At 43.8% G+C, this 15,526-nt stretch overlaps 2 protein-coding genes across 2 annotated transcripts; both read right to left on the bottom strand.

Annotated features, from left to right (window-relative positions):
* Positions 1–1,100: 1,100 nt before the first annotated feature.
* Positions 1,101–10,183, bottom strand: LOC103116092 (cystatin-13-like). Its single transcript, XM_007525958.2, has 4 exons — positions 10,002–10,183; positions 8,935–9,250; positions 3,597–3,710; positions 1,101–1,275 (listed from the first exon to the last, which is right to left on the bottom strand). Exons 2-4 carry the CDS (start codon positions 9,160–9,162, stop codon positions 1,192–1,194), a joined length of 426 nt encoding a protein of 141 aa, XP_007526020.1. The 5' UTR covers positions 9,163–9,250; positions 10,002–10,183; the 3' UTR covers positions 1,101–1,191.
* Positions 3,900–4,291, bottom strand: LOC103115753 (large ribosomal subunit protein eL43-like). Its single transcript, XM_007525561.3, has one exon. It carries the CDS (start codon positions 4,246–4,248, stop codon positions 3,970–3,972), a length of 279 nt encoding a protein of 92 aa, XP_007525623.1. The 5' UTR covers positions 4,249–4,291; the 3' UTR covers positions 3,900–3,969.
* Positions 10,184–15,526: the final 5,343 nt, after the last annotated feature.

Here is a 15,526-nt window from a genome sequence, read left to right as displayed (position 1 = left end):
CAGCAGAGACCCTCAGACTCTCTTCCTCCTTTCCTTATTTAGGCAATGGGGAGATTATGAGCTCTGAAGCCCAGTCCAGGGGTGGAGTTCTGCGTCAGGTATAAAAAATGGGAGAAGGGTGAAGTGGGTGCACTGCTGCCTGACTACCTCTGTTGGTGGCATGTCCTTTTGCAAAAGAATAAATGCCTTGCTTCAACTCCTTATTTTTTGCCTTGACAAGCAATTTTTAAAAAATATTTTATTCTCTTTTGTTGCCCTTATTGTTTTATTATTGTAGTTATTTGTGATTGATGTTGCCATTGTTGAATAGGACAGAGAGAAATGGAGAGAGGAGGGGAACACAGAGAGGGAGAGAGAAAGATAGACACCTGCAGACCTGCTTCACCGCCTGTTAAGCGACTCCCCTGCAGGTGGGGAGCCAGGGGCTCGAACCAGGATCCTTACGCTGGTCCTTGTGCTTTGCGCCTTGTACCACCTGTGCTTAACCCACTGCGCTACCGCCCGACTCCCAGACAAGCAATTTTAATTGGACATCATTTACAACAAATAGAATGGTATTTGGCCATCAAATAGATGGCATTATATAGTGACCAAATGGACATTACTAGAAATGATTATATTATGTAAAATAAGAGGTCAGAGACAACTACCAGCTAGTTACATTCACGATAACTAAAACAAGTGAACTTACAAGAAAAAAAAAAGGATTATGTATGGAATGGGCTGAGAGAGTCTCAAACCGGGATCCTTCCGAGATTCTTACACTTAGCGCCACGTGCCCTTAAGTCACTGCGCTACCACCCAACTCCCATAGATGGACATTTTTAAGATATGAGTTTAGAGTTCTACAAAACTACCCACCAGAATAAGACAGTTAAGGACTGGGTTTTCCAGGAAAAGCAGTCCTTGGTAGTAACTCCTGTGCTCAGAGTTTGGTGAAATGTGGAAAAGGACCACACTCTCCTTTATGTGCTGGTTGCAGATCAGCCACGATGGTGGAGGAATTAGAAATAAGAGATTGCCCCACACTGTTCAGCTTCACGGTCTCAGAATCTGTTCCCAAAGAACACACATGCAAGCAAGAGGCCACACAAATGAAATCTGTGGGTCATCCATGTTATTTTAAGGGCTTTTAGGTGTCTTTGCCTCTTTAAAATAGAAGTGAGAGCAGAATAATGTGCTAGGAGATAATTATGTATCTTTGCATTTATTCTTCAGCATGGTGAGTTCAAAATTCCAGGGCTTGGATGCAACAATAAAGGTGCAAAGCAACATCTGAAAGAGACGAAAAAGAATAAGCAGTTTCAAAAAAAAAAAAAAAAGGAAAGAAAATTTCTGAAAACTAAAAGGTTTTTATTTCCAAGTGCTAATATTTGACTTCAGGATGTCTGAGAGGCCACCAGTACTCACTTGTCCCCACATTCTTTAGTTTTATACCTGGAACATGATGGCAGAGAGGAGTCAGCCTCACTCCACATGGCAGGCCAAGTTATTCACTTGCCAGTGGGCTGAAGCTAGCTCAGATGTGGGCATGGCTGCCTTTCCACCAGGAGAATACCACTAGTCAGAGCCCTGGACTTGACATCTTCAGTCATTTTCATCTCCAGTTCTGGCCCATGTATCCAGTGACACCAACTTCTTTCATATCAATAGAGACCATCCCAGTTCCGTAAGTGCAATGGTTTCTTCCCAAGGAAGTCACCCAACAATCCTAGTAAGTGGTACTGTATGCCTTGGGGAAGGATGTCAAAATCTAGTCAGAAACCATGAAAAAAAAAAAAAAAGTGTGTAGAGCTGGGAGGAGACACAATTTTTTTCCAGGGTCTGCAGAATGATCAGGGCTTTGGGTACTACAATATGTATATATTGCTTCATTAATGACAAAAGGGCAAGTAACTTCTATAGAGAATTGCCAAGACAAATTTGTAAAGATGAGTGAGGGAGCTCCATTAAAATACACAAAGTACATCAGCAGTCATTAAAAAAAAGTCGGGAGTCCAGAAGTAATGCAGCGGGTTAAGTGCAGGTGGTGTGAAGCACAAGGACCAGTTGGAGCCTCCAGCTCCTCACCTGCAGGGTGGTGGAACTGCTGAACTTTGGTCAACTTTCTTTTCATTATCATATAGAAATCCCACCCCTGATCATGTGTTCTCTGCCATTTTTTCTTACAAGCAATATGCATGTTGCCAAATTCAAGATGTCTATTGCTTTTTTCATAAATATGCATACTACTTTCTGAAAGATGCAGAGATAGACAGGTAGATAGATAGATACATATTAATGACTGCATCACCCTAACTATAGTCTGCATAAAAATAGAATCACTAGGTGGGGCCAGGTGGTAGCAGCAGGTTAAGTGCACATGGGGCAAAGCACAAGGATCGGCATAAGGATCCTGGTTTGAGGCCCTGGTTCCCCTCCTGCAGGGGTGTGTATGTGTGTGTGTGTGTGTGTGTGTGTGTGTAGGTCGCTTCACTGCTTTTTCACAAGCAGTGAAGCAGGTCTGCAGGTGTCTTTCTTCTCCCCCTGTCTTCCCCTCCTCTCTCGATTTTTCTCTGTCCTATCCAACGACAACAATAATAACAAGAAAAGAACAAGGGCAACAAAAGGGAAAAAAATAGCCTCCAGGAGCAGTAATAATAATAAGGGGCCTTCATGTTGAGTGAAATAAGTCAGAAACAGAAGGATGAATATGGGATGATCTCACTCTCAGGCAGATGTTGAAAAACAAGATCAGAAACGAAAACACAAGTAGAACCTGAAATGTAATTGGCATATCTCACCAAAGTAAAAGACTCTGGGGTGGGTGGGTGGGGAGAATACAGGTCCATGAAGGATGATAAATGACATAGTGGGGGTTGTATTGTTAAATGGGAAACTGGGGAATGTTATGCACGTACAAACAATAATAATAATAATAATAAGGGGCCAGGTGGTGGCACACCTAGTTAAGCACACACACTAAAATGCTCAAGGACCCGCATTCAAGCTCATGGTCCCCACCTGCAGGGGGAAGCTTCACAAGTGGTGAAGCAGGGCTGTAGGTGTCTCTCTGTCTATCTCCCTTTTCCCTCTCAATTTCTGTTTCTATTCAGTAGTAAATAAATAAATAAAATATGTTTAAAAATAATAAGAACAACATCAATAAACAAGGGCAACAAAAGGGGAAAAAATAGCCTCCAGGAGCAGTGGATTCGTAGTGCAAGCACTGAGCCCCAGTGATAACCCTGGAGGGAAAAAATAAAATAATATAAAATCACTGGGGCCAGATGGTGGCAGACCTGGTTGAGCACACCTATTACGACACACAGGGACCTGGGCCCCCAGTCTCCACCTGCAGGGGGAAAGCTTTGAGAGTGTTGAAGCAGTGATGTAGGTGTTTGTCTGTCTCTCTCCCTCTCTATCATGCCCTTCCCTCTCAATTTCTAGCTGTCTCTATTCAATAAATAAATAAAGACAATACAAAAAATTAAAAATAGAATCACTGGTCCATTTTTTGAAGCTTACTACCCAGTTTGCCAACTTGAGTTGTTGATCAAGTTTGTTTTCTGTACAGTTGTTGCTGTGAATTCTTTGACAACACTAGTCTACCTTACCTTTTGCATTTTAGGATCAGTTTGTAATAAGCAGTTTTCATTTTCTCCTGAAGATTTCTTGCACATTGTTCGGGCAATTTTGACTTCGAGATAGTAGTCCAAACTATCTGTGACCTGTAAATTACAAATTAGATACTATAAAAGAACTAACAGTATACATTGTCATCGCTGATCAATGAATACATCACTGACCATTTAGGATAAATAATTTCTCCATTCTGTCCCTCTACAGTTCCCTCACTAGATGTCTTGTGGTAATGAGGAGAGGGGAGTACTGCCTTTCTTTCGTTGTGGTATTTAATTTGATTTTTTTTCTTTTTTTATAAATTAACCCATTTATTACAGGCTAGTAATATTGCAGGTGGTAGCGCCTCTACTGGTCTTTCAACTCCTTCAGCCTCCTGATGGCGGACTTCACTGTGACAGCAGAAGTGGTGTTGTAGGTCCAGGCGCCGCCCGCGACGGTCTTCATGCAGGAGCCGCAGTGCCAGATGCCCATGGCGCGCCGCTTCATCTTGGTCTTGCCGCAGAAGGAGCAGGTGTACTTGGCGTGCTGGCTGATCTTGATCTTCTTCACCATCTTCCGCAGGGAGGCGCCGTAGCGGGTCCCGTATTTACCCACGATACCCACCTTCTTGGTACGCTTGGCCATGGCGCCGCCAACTAGGTCCGAGCCCAGAGAGGAAGAGGCTTACTGCGCCTTAATTTGATTTTTTAAAATCGCTACTAGGGGATGCCAGGTGGTGGTGCCCCTGGCCGTTATAATGCATAAGGACCCGAATTTGAGCCCCAGTTCCCACCTGCAGAGGGAAAGTTTTGCAGTGGGTGAAGCAGTGCTGCAGTAGTCTCTTTCTCCCTCCCTCTGTGTCTTCCCCTACTTCGATTTCTGGTTGTCTCTATCTAATAAATAAAGATAATAAAAAATGTATATTAAAAAAATTTCATGGGAGTCGGGTGGAAGCACAGCGGGTTAAGTGCACGTGGCACAAAGCGCAAGGACTGGTGTAAGGATCCTGGTTCGAACCCTCGGCTCCCCACCTGCGGGGACGTCGCTTCATAGGCTGTGAAACAGGTCTGCAGGTGTCTTTCTCTCCTCTCTCTGTCTTCCCCTCCTCTCTCCATTTCTCTCTGTCCTAGCAAACAGCGACAACATCAATTATAATAATAACTACAGCAACAATAAAAATCAACAAGGGTAACAAAAAGGAAAATAAATAAAATAAAATAAATAAAATAATAAAAATGCCACTCGAGTTGTCGCTGAGGCTCTGTGCCTGCTTGGAAAAATCTGCCGGTCCTGGTGGCCATTCCCCAGCCCGCTTTTTTCCTTTTTTTTTTTTTAATACTTATTTATTTATTCCCTTTTGTTACCCTTGTTGTTTTATTGTTGTAATTATTATTGTTGTTGTTATTATTAATGTCGTCGTTGTTGGATAGGACAGAGAGAAATGGAAAGAGGAGGGGAAGACAGAGAGGGGGAGAGAAAGATAGACACCGGCAGACCTGCTTCACCGCCTGTGAAGTGACTCTGCAGGTGGGGAGCCGGGGGCTCGAACCGGGATCTTGACGCCGGTCCTTGCACTTTGTGCCACTTGCACTTAACCCACTGTGCTACCACTGGACTCCCTCCTTTCTTTTATTTGATAGGACAGAGAGAAGCTGAGATGAAGAAGGAAAAAGAGAGACACCTGCAGCACTGCTTCACTGCTCATGAAGGTTCCCCCTATAAGTGGGGACTGGGTACTTGGACCTGGGTCCTTGTGCATGGTTATGTATGTGCTCTTCTGGGTGCAAGATCACTTGGCCCTGGTATTTAATTTTTGAATAAATGACTGTTGTTCCTGAAGTAAAACAAGAAAACTACTCCCAAGAAAATATTCTGAGAGGTAACGATTAGTTGTTAGAGATGGGAATAAGTACAGAGGAGGAGGGAGAGGAGGAGGAGAAGAGAGAGAGGAGGAAATAGAGGCCACAGCAGCTTCATACAATGGGAAACAAAACATACAGCTGAAATCTGCTTAGATTGCATCATTTCTCTCTAATGCATTCACAAGTTTTGTGACCCACTCCTTATTCCTTGTGATACTCTCTCTCCAACCCCTGCTTTCAGGATGCCTTCCTCACTGTTGCGGGGCCCACCCTCAGCCCTCCCATTCAGAGGTCTCATGGTAAATGGAGCTCTATGATGACTCTAGATTCCCTGAGGATGAGAGGTTGAGGGGGTCCTGATTGTGAATGTGCTCATTCACTCCTAGTTGTTGTCACAGATGCCCCCTGGCTCTCCTAATCTGTCTCCATCAAGCTCCCTTGACTTGCTACCCCTGCTTCATCTGCACCACTGAGAGGCACTTAAGTGAGAGAAAGTAGCTTCCTCCAAACACATTATGAGACCCAAGGGAGTGAACTCATGGAAAGTAGTTGGATGGGCCCCAGATTAATATTTATGTAGTTGCCAGCTGTCACTCGAGTGCTACTATCACCTGCTTTGACCAGCATTTATGTTGCACAAAATCTGCAATAGACATAATGACAGAGGACCTCGTGGGGGCTGTATTGTTATGTGGAAAACTGGGAAATGTTATGCATGTACAAACTATTGTATTTACTGTTGACTGTGAAACATTAGTCCCCAATAAAGAAATTTTAAAAACCTGCAATAGAATCTCAGCTGACAATAAACTGAAGAGGACAGCTGTAGATTATTTCTTGAAGGACCAGGGAGTAGGTAATGGCAGCTTTGCAGGCCATTCGGTTTTGCCATTGCAGCATAAATACAACTCCAAGACTACACCCAGCAAGTGTGTCTGACCATGTTCTACTAAAACTCTATTTGCAAACACTGACATTAGATTTTATATCACAAAAATCCAATTTCTATTTCTTGGACTCATTCTTAGTCCACAGAACATTAAAATGGGTAGCAGGCCAGGTTTGGCTGCAGGTTATAATTGGCCAACTCCTGACATAGCTCTGTGTACTTTTCACTTTTGAAATCATCCAGTAAGATATTGGGCTGCTGGAAAAGTCAGAACAAAAAAAATTTCTTTTTGCATGGAGCCAGGAGGTAGCACACTAGGTTAAGCACATACATTATAGTGCACAAGGACCTGGGTTCAAGTCCCTGGTCTCCACCTGCAGGGGGAAAGCTTTGCAAGTGGTGAAACAGGGCTGCTGGTGTGTCTCCATCTCTTTCCCTCTCTATTTCCTCTCCCCCTCAATTTCTGTCTCTAATAATAAATAAGTAATTTTAAAAGGTTAAAAATTATTTTAAAAAGAAAGAAAAGAAGGGACCATGCGGTGGCACACTGGATTAAGTGTACATGATACAAAGTACAAGGACCCTCTCAATGATTCTGGTTAGAGCCTTGGCTCCTCACCTTCAGGGGGGTCACTTCACAAGCAGTGAAACAGGTCTGCTGGTATCTCTCTGTCTCTCTCCCTATCTCCCCTCGCCTCTTTCAACTTCTCTGTGTCCTATCCAATAAAATGAAAAAAATGGCCTCTGGGAGCAGTGGATTCATAGTGCCTGGAGACAAAAAAGAAAAGAAAAAATATGTCATGTTGTTTTGACTTTGCAGTGTAACTGTTTTCTTTACACAGGGCCTGTGTGTATACCATTAAGTTTCCAAATCAGGGAAGGCATGAGATAGCAACAGCATAATGGTCATGCAAAAAAATTTCATAACTGAGGCTTTGAGGTCTCAGGTTCAGTCCTCACCACCAACATAATTCAGTAGTGAGTAGTGCTCTGGTAAAAAGCAAAGAAGCCAGTACCCAGGAGGTGGCACAGTGCATGAGGCATTGGACTCTCAAGCATGAGATGCTAAGCTCCATCTCTGACACTAATGTGCCAGAGTAATGGTCTGATCCTCTCTCTCTCTCTCTCTCTCTCTCTCTCTCTCTTATCTCTGTCTTAAAAAAAATCCCAGGGGAGTCGGGCTGTAGCGCAGCGGGTTAAGCGCAGGTGGCGCAAAGCATAAGGATCCCGGTTCAAACCCCGGCTCCCCACCTGCAGGGGAGTTGCTTCACAGGCGGTGAAGCAGGTCTGCAGGTGTCTATCTTTCTCTCCTCTCTGTCTTCCCCTCCTCTCTCCATTTCTCTCTGTCCTATCCAACAACGACAACAACAATAATAACTACAACAACAAAACAACAAGGGCAACAAAAGGGAATAAATAAATAAAATAAATATTTTTTTAAAATCCCAGATAATTTCCAGCATTTTTCCTTTTTTGTTTTTATTTGCCTTATAATAGTTTTGTTGTCTTTAAAAATTTATTATCTTTATTTATTGGATAGAGACAACCAGAAATCAAGATGCAAGGGGATGATAGAGAGACAGAGAGACACCTGCAGCCTTGCTTCATCCCTTGCAAAGCTTTCCTTTTGCAGGTGGGGATGAGGGGCTCGAATCCTGGTCCTTGTGCATTGTAACAAGTGCGCTCAACCAAGTATACCACCACCCAGTCTGGTTTGTGTTTGTTTTTTGTCATCACAGGGATTCATTGCTCCAAGTGGCCTTATTCAAATTAAAAGAGAGACACACACACACACATTACAGTGCACAAGGATGTAGGTGTCTCTGTCTCTCTCCCTCTCTATCTCCCCCTCCCTTCTCAATTTGTCTCCACCCAATAAGAAGTTCTTTTAAAAAGAGATAGAGCCAGAGAGACAAACGGAGAAAGGGAGAACGACAGCACCAGAGCATCCTTGGATGTAGTGAGCACGGGAGAGCGGGCGAACTGACAAGTATTCTGCTTCCCACCTGATTGCTTTCTCTCCTTCCTCCATCCCCGCCCCCTCCCCCGCCCCCTCCCCCCCTCTTTCCCCTCCTTCTCCCTCTCCTCCTTCTCCTTTCTGTTGTTTGTGAGAATAATGTGTTCTTCATTATCCCTTTCTTCATTATGTTTCTAACAGTATATATGTAGAATGTCAAGGGATTTTAAACAGCTATGTTGTACCCACCACTGTTTTGTTTTTGAGGGAGGGTGGGAGAGGGAGAGAGAGCAGCACTGAAGGGCAGGGATAGATAGCATAATGGTCATGCAAAGAGACTCATGCCTGAGGCTCCAATAGTCCCGGGTTGAATCCCTTGCACCACTGTGAACCAGAGCTGAGCAGTATTCTGGCAAAAAAAAAAAAAAAAAAAAAAGAGAGAGAGAGAGAGAGAGAGAAAGTTATGCAAAGAAAAAACAACACAGGAGCTTTCTTTAATGCAGTGGGGGCTGAACTCAAACCTGAGTCATGCATATGGTCTTTAGGTGAACTGAGAGAAAAAATGTATATGCCATGACCTTGGACATGAAGAGAGAGAGAATAAGGAGCAATTGCTCACTGACCTGCTCCTGGGATCTCAAAATGTCCACGACCTTGAAAGTGTACTTGTCTCTGCTCTTGCTGTTGTATTCTTTCATGGCAAACCACAGTGCCTGCTGCACATAGACATAGTTTTTAGGGATATCCTTGAATTCCCTCACCACCTTCGATGAGCCCCAGGAGTGAACACTTCTGGACACAAGGACTGCAGAGGCCACCAAGAACAGCAGACTCAGACAGAGCCTGGCCATGATGCATTAGCCCAGCAACCACAGACCAAGTTCCTTCAGGCCTCCCAGATCTGGTCCTGTGCCTCTATCCAAGGGCTTCCTGGCAGAACTGTGGTGAAAAAGAGAAGCCTTGTTAACATTGCTTTTTTGGAGGTTGGGGGAGGCTAGGTGGTGGTGTGTACCTGGCTAATCACACATTACCGTGTGCAAGGACCTGGTCTCAAGCCTCATTTTCCACCTTGGGGGCCGGGGCACTTCACAGGCAATGAAGCAAGTCTGCAGGTCTCTCCCGCTCTCTCCCTCTCTCTTCCCCTCCACTCTCAATCCCTCTTCTTATCATATAAAATATAAAAAGGGAAAAAAGAGGGGGGAAAGATGGCTACTGAGAGTGGTGGGTTCGTAGTAGACGAAGAAAGAGAGAGAAAGGAGAAAGAAAAAGAAAAAAAAAAATGCTCTTTCTGGGATTCTCTTTCTCCAAAGAGAAATCCAGTGAGAAATTAGTTGCAGTTCATTTCCCCAACTTAATTGTTTCCTTTCTGTACACACACACACACACACACACACACACACACACACACACACACACCTCCTGCCTGCTCTATGAGTCCCACTGTGGGTTCGTAACCCTTCCACAGGAAGGCTGGTATAACCTGGAAGCCCAGGTCAGCTTCCCACACTTGCCTCTGTGCCATAAGGACATCAACATGCTCTTTGCTGAAGCCTAACTTCTCCCTCAGTGGTTTGCGTTACTGTGAGATTTCAGCAGCTCAATCTGGCCTTTGAGCCCTTTTGCTCTATTATCTCCGAAAGAGTTGTCAGGGACATACTTGAAATTACCCTGACATCATGGTCATTCTTACCTGGTTCAGCTATGCCCAGACCCACATCAGAACCCAGCCCTCGCCCACATTCCTGTGTGCTTAGTCTGAAGCTGGTTGTCTGGATCCCCAGGGACAACCTCTCTCCTCCCCAAGGACTTGAGCTCCTCCCAGCTCCAATCTTGTCCCCAGCACCCTTAAGGTTCAAGGTGTGGGTGGGAGGAGCTTAGGTTGCTGGCTGCACCCGCCAGCCAGGTGATCACATCTATGGCTCCTTTGTGAGGTAAGCCCAGCTACTCTGATGCATCAGTGAGTGGCCAGGCCACTGTGACAGGGGTCGCTCAATTCTTAGGTGTCCACAGACTTAGCAAGAGCACCCAGCTCCTGTCCCATGGAGAAGTCCTCTTGTTCAACATCCGTTGGTTTTGTGAATGTCTTAGCTTAGGACTAACCCTGCTGCACATGTTATGTTACCCATGGTCTTAGTGGCAGGATAAGGTACGAAACAGCAAAGCTCAGAGGATCAGAGACTTGAGAGTCCCTCAGGAATAAGAGGCTGTGGGTGGTAGCTGGGCCAGGAGCTGGGGGACCTATAGCCAACAGCAGTTGCTAACAGAAATGCAAAGTAGGTGTGAGCTGACAAGTCTGTGCAGATATAATATGTTGTTTTCGCCGGGCTGGCTTCACGGGCAGGTAACAGACAACCCGGGACTCATGGTTGAGCTGTAGGCAGTATCTCTTTATTCATGCAGGACGCAGCACAATCTATACCAAGCTAAGCTAAACTAAAAACTACAATCTTGCCCTTATAAATATACTAGCCCAGTAGGGTGGGAACAGGATGCGACGCAGAGAGGGTGGAGAGAAAAGTGACTGGTGAAAATCGGTATGACAAGGAGAGGGTGCGGAGCAGGCAAGAATTCTATCACTGAACCACTAATGCCCTGGAGGGAGTGTGGTGCTTTATGTAAATGTAAAAGTAATTTATGTAAATAGACCACTTTGAATGGGATCAAACCATGTAAATAGACCGCTTTGAATGGGATCAAACCAATCCCTATACAGGTATACCGGTGCTTGGTTAAGCAGAAGCCAGGGGGAGCTGGCATACTACCCAACAATAATATACTTCTGTGGGATAAAAAGGCTCAACTGGGGGCCAGGCAGTAGCACAGTGGGTTAAGTGCACATGGTGGGAAGTGCAAGAACTGAATAAGGATCCTGGTTCCAGCCCCTGCCTCCCCAGGACCTGCAGGGGGATTGCTTCACAAGTGGTGAAGCAGGTCTGCAGATTCCCCCTCTCTGTCTTCTCTCCTATCAATTTCTCTCTGTCCTATCCAACAACAACAGCAATAACAACAACAACTAGGGAAACAAAACAGGAAAAATGGCCTCCAGGAGCAGTAGATTCATAGTACAGGCATCCAGCCCCAGCAATAACCCTGGAGGCAAAAAAAAAAAAAAAAAAAAAAAAGGACTCAATTGCCAGTCATGTTCTCACTCATTTGTAACCTTGGCTCAGCTAAGCATTCCCATTTCTGCTTACCTGGCTCTCCACTTTGCTGGAGTTTCCTCTTTGTGACTCTAAGCTCCCTAGCCAGGTTTAATCCCATTCTCTGTGTCTGCCGACAGAATCTCTCAAGAGCTAAGAAGCCTGGAAATTGGTCTTTCTCTTACTCGGATAAGTACCGATTGGCATTGTCAGAGAATCATAACTGAGAAGTGTAAGATGAAATTCTAAGCTGTTTCTCTGTTACTCTCTTTAGTCCAGTGTTAACATGGTATATTTTCTTCATGCATTTTTCATTTTATTTATTTTATTTTTTAATTTTATTTATAAAAAGGAAACACTGACAAAAATCATAGGATAAGAGGGGTACAGTCCCATCCCCTCCCCTGATAGCATCCCTATTCTTTATCCCTCTAGGAGTATGGACCCACGGTCATTATGGGGTGCAGAAGGTGGAAGGTCTGGCTTCTGTAATTGCTTCCCTGCTGAACACGGGCATTGATAGGTCGAACCATACTGCCAACCAAAAAGATATACACCTATGTTCATAGCAGAACAATTCGTAATAGCTAAAACCTGGAAGCAGCCCAGGTGCCCAACAATAAAAAATTTCTTTTAAAACACAAAGCAGAACTTGGACTGGGTTTGGTGTATTGCACCAAAGTAAAGGAATCTGGAGTGTGGGGGAGGGAGAGGAGGCGCTCAGGTCCTGGAACATGATGGCAGAGGAGAATCTAGAGGGGCTTGCATTGTTATGTGGAAAACTGAGATATGTTATACATGTACAAGCTACTGTATTTTACTGTTGACTGTAAACCACTAATGCCCCCAATAAAGAAGAAAAACATTTTCTTTTAAAAATATTTGTATTTACGTATTTGGATAGAGGCAGAGAGAAATGGAGAGGGAAGGGGAGATAGGCAAAGGGAGAAGGAAAGGGAAATGGAGATAGGGAGAGAGAAACTTGCAGCACTACTTTACCACTTGTGAAGTTTCACCCCTGCAGGTAGGGGCCAGGGATTCATACCTGGGTCTTGGGGCCTTATGCACTATAATATGTGCACTTAACCAGAAATATCACTATCCAGCCCCACAATTTTATTTTTCTTGCCACTAGGGTTATTGTTGGGGCTCAGTGCCAGCACCATGAATCCACCATTCCTGGGAGCCTTTTTTTCCCCTTCTTCTTTCTAGTGTATTTGATAGGACAGAGAGAAATTAAAAGGGAAAAGGGAGATAGAAAAAAGATAAAACCTGCAGACCTGCTTCATTTCATATAGCTTTCACACTGAAGGTGAGGAATATGGCCTTGAATCTAGGTGTGTATGGTAACTTGTATTCAACTGGGTGCACCATCGCCCAGCCCCTCCAAAAATCTCTCTCCCTCTCTCTCTCCTAAAATAATATTAAAAGACAGATTTGTTAGTAAAAGATCCCCTTAAATTTTGACTGAGGTTTTTTTTAAAAATCCTTCTTTACTTTTTCTTCACTCAGAGCCAGGGCCCTGTGTCTGCGCAATTTCACTGTCCAGGCAAACTTTTCCCTCAGAAAGAGACAGAGAGAAGGAGAGACATCACAGCATTTGAGTTTTCCTTGAGTACCTTAGCACCTTCCAATATAGGCCATGAGCATGGCAAGACAAGTGCCCTATCTGGGGAGCTATGGCTTGATCCAGTCCAACAGTTTTTTTCTTAGTTTCCCCTCATTTAAGAATATTTTGTGTTCTCCATAATTTCTGTGGGATTTTATTTCACTACAGATAGGCTACTAGGCTAACATTCCTTGCCTATAAAATGATCCTTTTTTTTTTCTGACCTTTTGGTTTTTGATGAGAAATCTATCGTTCAAACTGGTTTCCCCCTATACAAAAGGTATCTTTTTTTTTTTTCTAATTTGCTTTAGTTTTTAGAAATGTTTTTCTTTTAATTTATTTTTTATTTGAGAAAGGATAGATTAACACAACCATAGGATAGGAGGGGTACAATGCCACACAATTCCCACCACCCAATCTCCATATCCCATCCCCTCCCCAATAGCTTTCCCATTCTCTATCCCTCTGGGAGCATGGGCCCAGGGTCGTTAAGGGTTGCAGAAGGTGGAAGATCTGGCTTCTGTAATTGCTTCCCTGCTGAACATGGACGTTGACTGGTCCCATCCATACTCCCAGTCTGCCTCTCTCTTTCCCTAATAGGGTGGGTCTCTGGGGAAGTGGAGTTCCAAAATTTATTTATTTTCCCTTTTGTTGCCCTTTTTTTTTTTTTTATTGTTGCTGTAGTTATTATTGTTGTTGTTATTGATGTCGTCGTCCTTAGGGCAGAGAAAAATGGAGAGAGGAGGAGAAGACACGGAGGGGGAGAGAAAGACAGACACCTGCAGACCTGCTTCACCCACCTGTGAAGTGACTCCTCTGCAGGTGGGGAGCCGGGGTCTCCAACCGGGATCCTAGCTCTGATCCTTCTTCTTCTAGCGTTTGCCCTTCTTCCGTAGCCAGTTAATGGCTTTGAAAGTGACTGGGATCCATGTAGATTCAGTCGGCTAGGAAGGATCGTCAGTTTCCCCAATGAATGGGTACTCACGGCATGCACCACGGGAAGGTCGATCCAATGCATCCCAGCGCTGATCCCTGAGCTTCACACCACGCACTTAACCCGCTGCGCTACTGCCCGATTCTCCGAGATTTTAGAAATTTATGTGTAGGTTTTACTGTGTCCATTAGATTGGAATTCTCCTGTTGTGTTTTACTCAGCTTATGAAATATACAGGCTTATGTCTCTTATCAAATTTAAAGAGTTTTCAGCCATTACTTCCCCCTCTTCCTTTCTTTCTTCTTTCCTTCCTTCCTTCCTTCCTTCCTCCCTCCCTCCCTCCCTCCCTCCCTCCCTCCCTCCCTCCCTTCTTTCTTTCTTTCTTTCTTTCTTTCTTTCTTTCTTTCTTTCTTTCTTTCTTTCTTTCTTTCTTTCTTTCCTTTTTAAACTAGAGCACTGTTCAGATCTGGTGTATGGTGAAGTAGGGGAATGAACCTGGAACTTTGGAGCCTCAGGCATGAGAGTCTCTTTACATAACCAATATGCTATCTACCTTTGTCCTACCAACTTTTTTTTTTTTTTTTTGCCTTCAGGGTTATCGCTGGGGCTTGGTGCCTGCACTACTAATCCACTGCTCCTAGAAGCCATTTTTCCCATTTTATTGCCCTTGTTGTCATTATTATTATTGTCATTGCTGCTGTTGTTGCCGGATAGGACAGAGAGAAATCAAGAGAGGAGGGGAAGACAGAGAGGGGGAGAGAAAGATAGACACCTGCAGACCTGCTTCACCACCCGTGAAGTGACCCCTCCTGCAGGTGGGGAACCAGGGACTCCAACCAGGATCCTTACTCTTGTCCTTGGGCATTTCCTGTTCTTTTTATTCTGCTATCAACTCATCCACTGAATTTTCATATTTTCAGTTGTTCCTTTAATTTCTAAAAATTTCATTTATTTTTTAATTCAATATAATTTGCTATTAGTGATTCTATAATAGTTGACAAGATTATAAGATTGTAGGGGTATAGTTCCATACCATACCTACCACGAAAGTCCATTTGATTTTTTTATACTTTATATCTTATACCTTTACTAAAATTTGTTGTTTATTTGCTGAAGCTTATGCAATTAACTTCTCTGTAGCTTCACTTTGGACCTTCTTTGGTTAATGGAATTTGTTGTAAGTCTCAGTAAATTGAAGTTCTCTTCATCGCACATCTGGTGTTGATCCAAGGTTTCACATTCTCATTATGTTTTACTAATAATAGAAGACTGAGTGATTAGAGAAATGTTTTCCATTGTTGTTGTTGTTGTTCTTCTTTTTAATGATTGATTTATTTATTGCCTCCAATAAATTTAAAATATTTATTGTTGAAGCTTAGTGTCTGCACTACAAATCCACTGCTCCCGGAGGCCACTTTTCCCCATTTCTGTTGTCCTAGTTGTTATTATTGTCATTGTTTCTATTGCTGTTGTTGGATAGGACAGAGAGAAATGGAGAGAGGAGGGGAAGACAGAGAGGGGGAGAGAAAGCT

The sequence above is a fragment of the Erinaceus europaeus genome, chromosome 1 (genome assembly GCF_950295315.1).
Source record: "Erinaceus europaeus chromosome 1, mEriEur2.1, whole genome shotgun sequence".
NCBI lineage: Eukaryota > Metazoa > Chordata > Mammalia > Eulipotyphla > Erinaceidae > Erinaceus > Erinaceus europaeus.
This window is presented reverse-complemented; position numbering and strand designations above follow the sequence as displayed.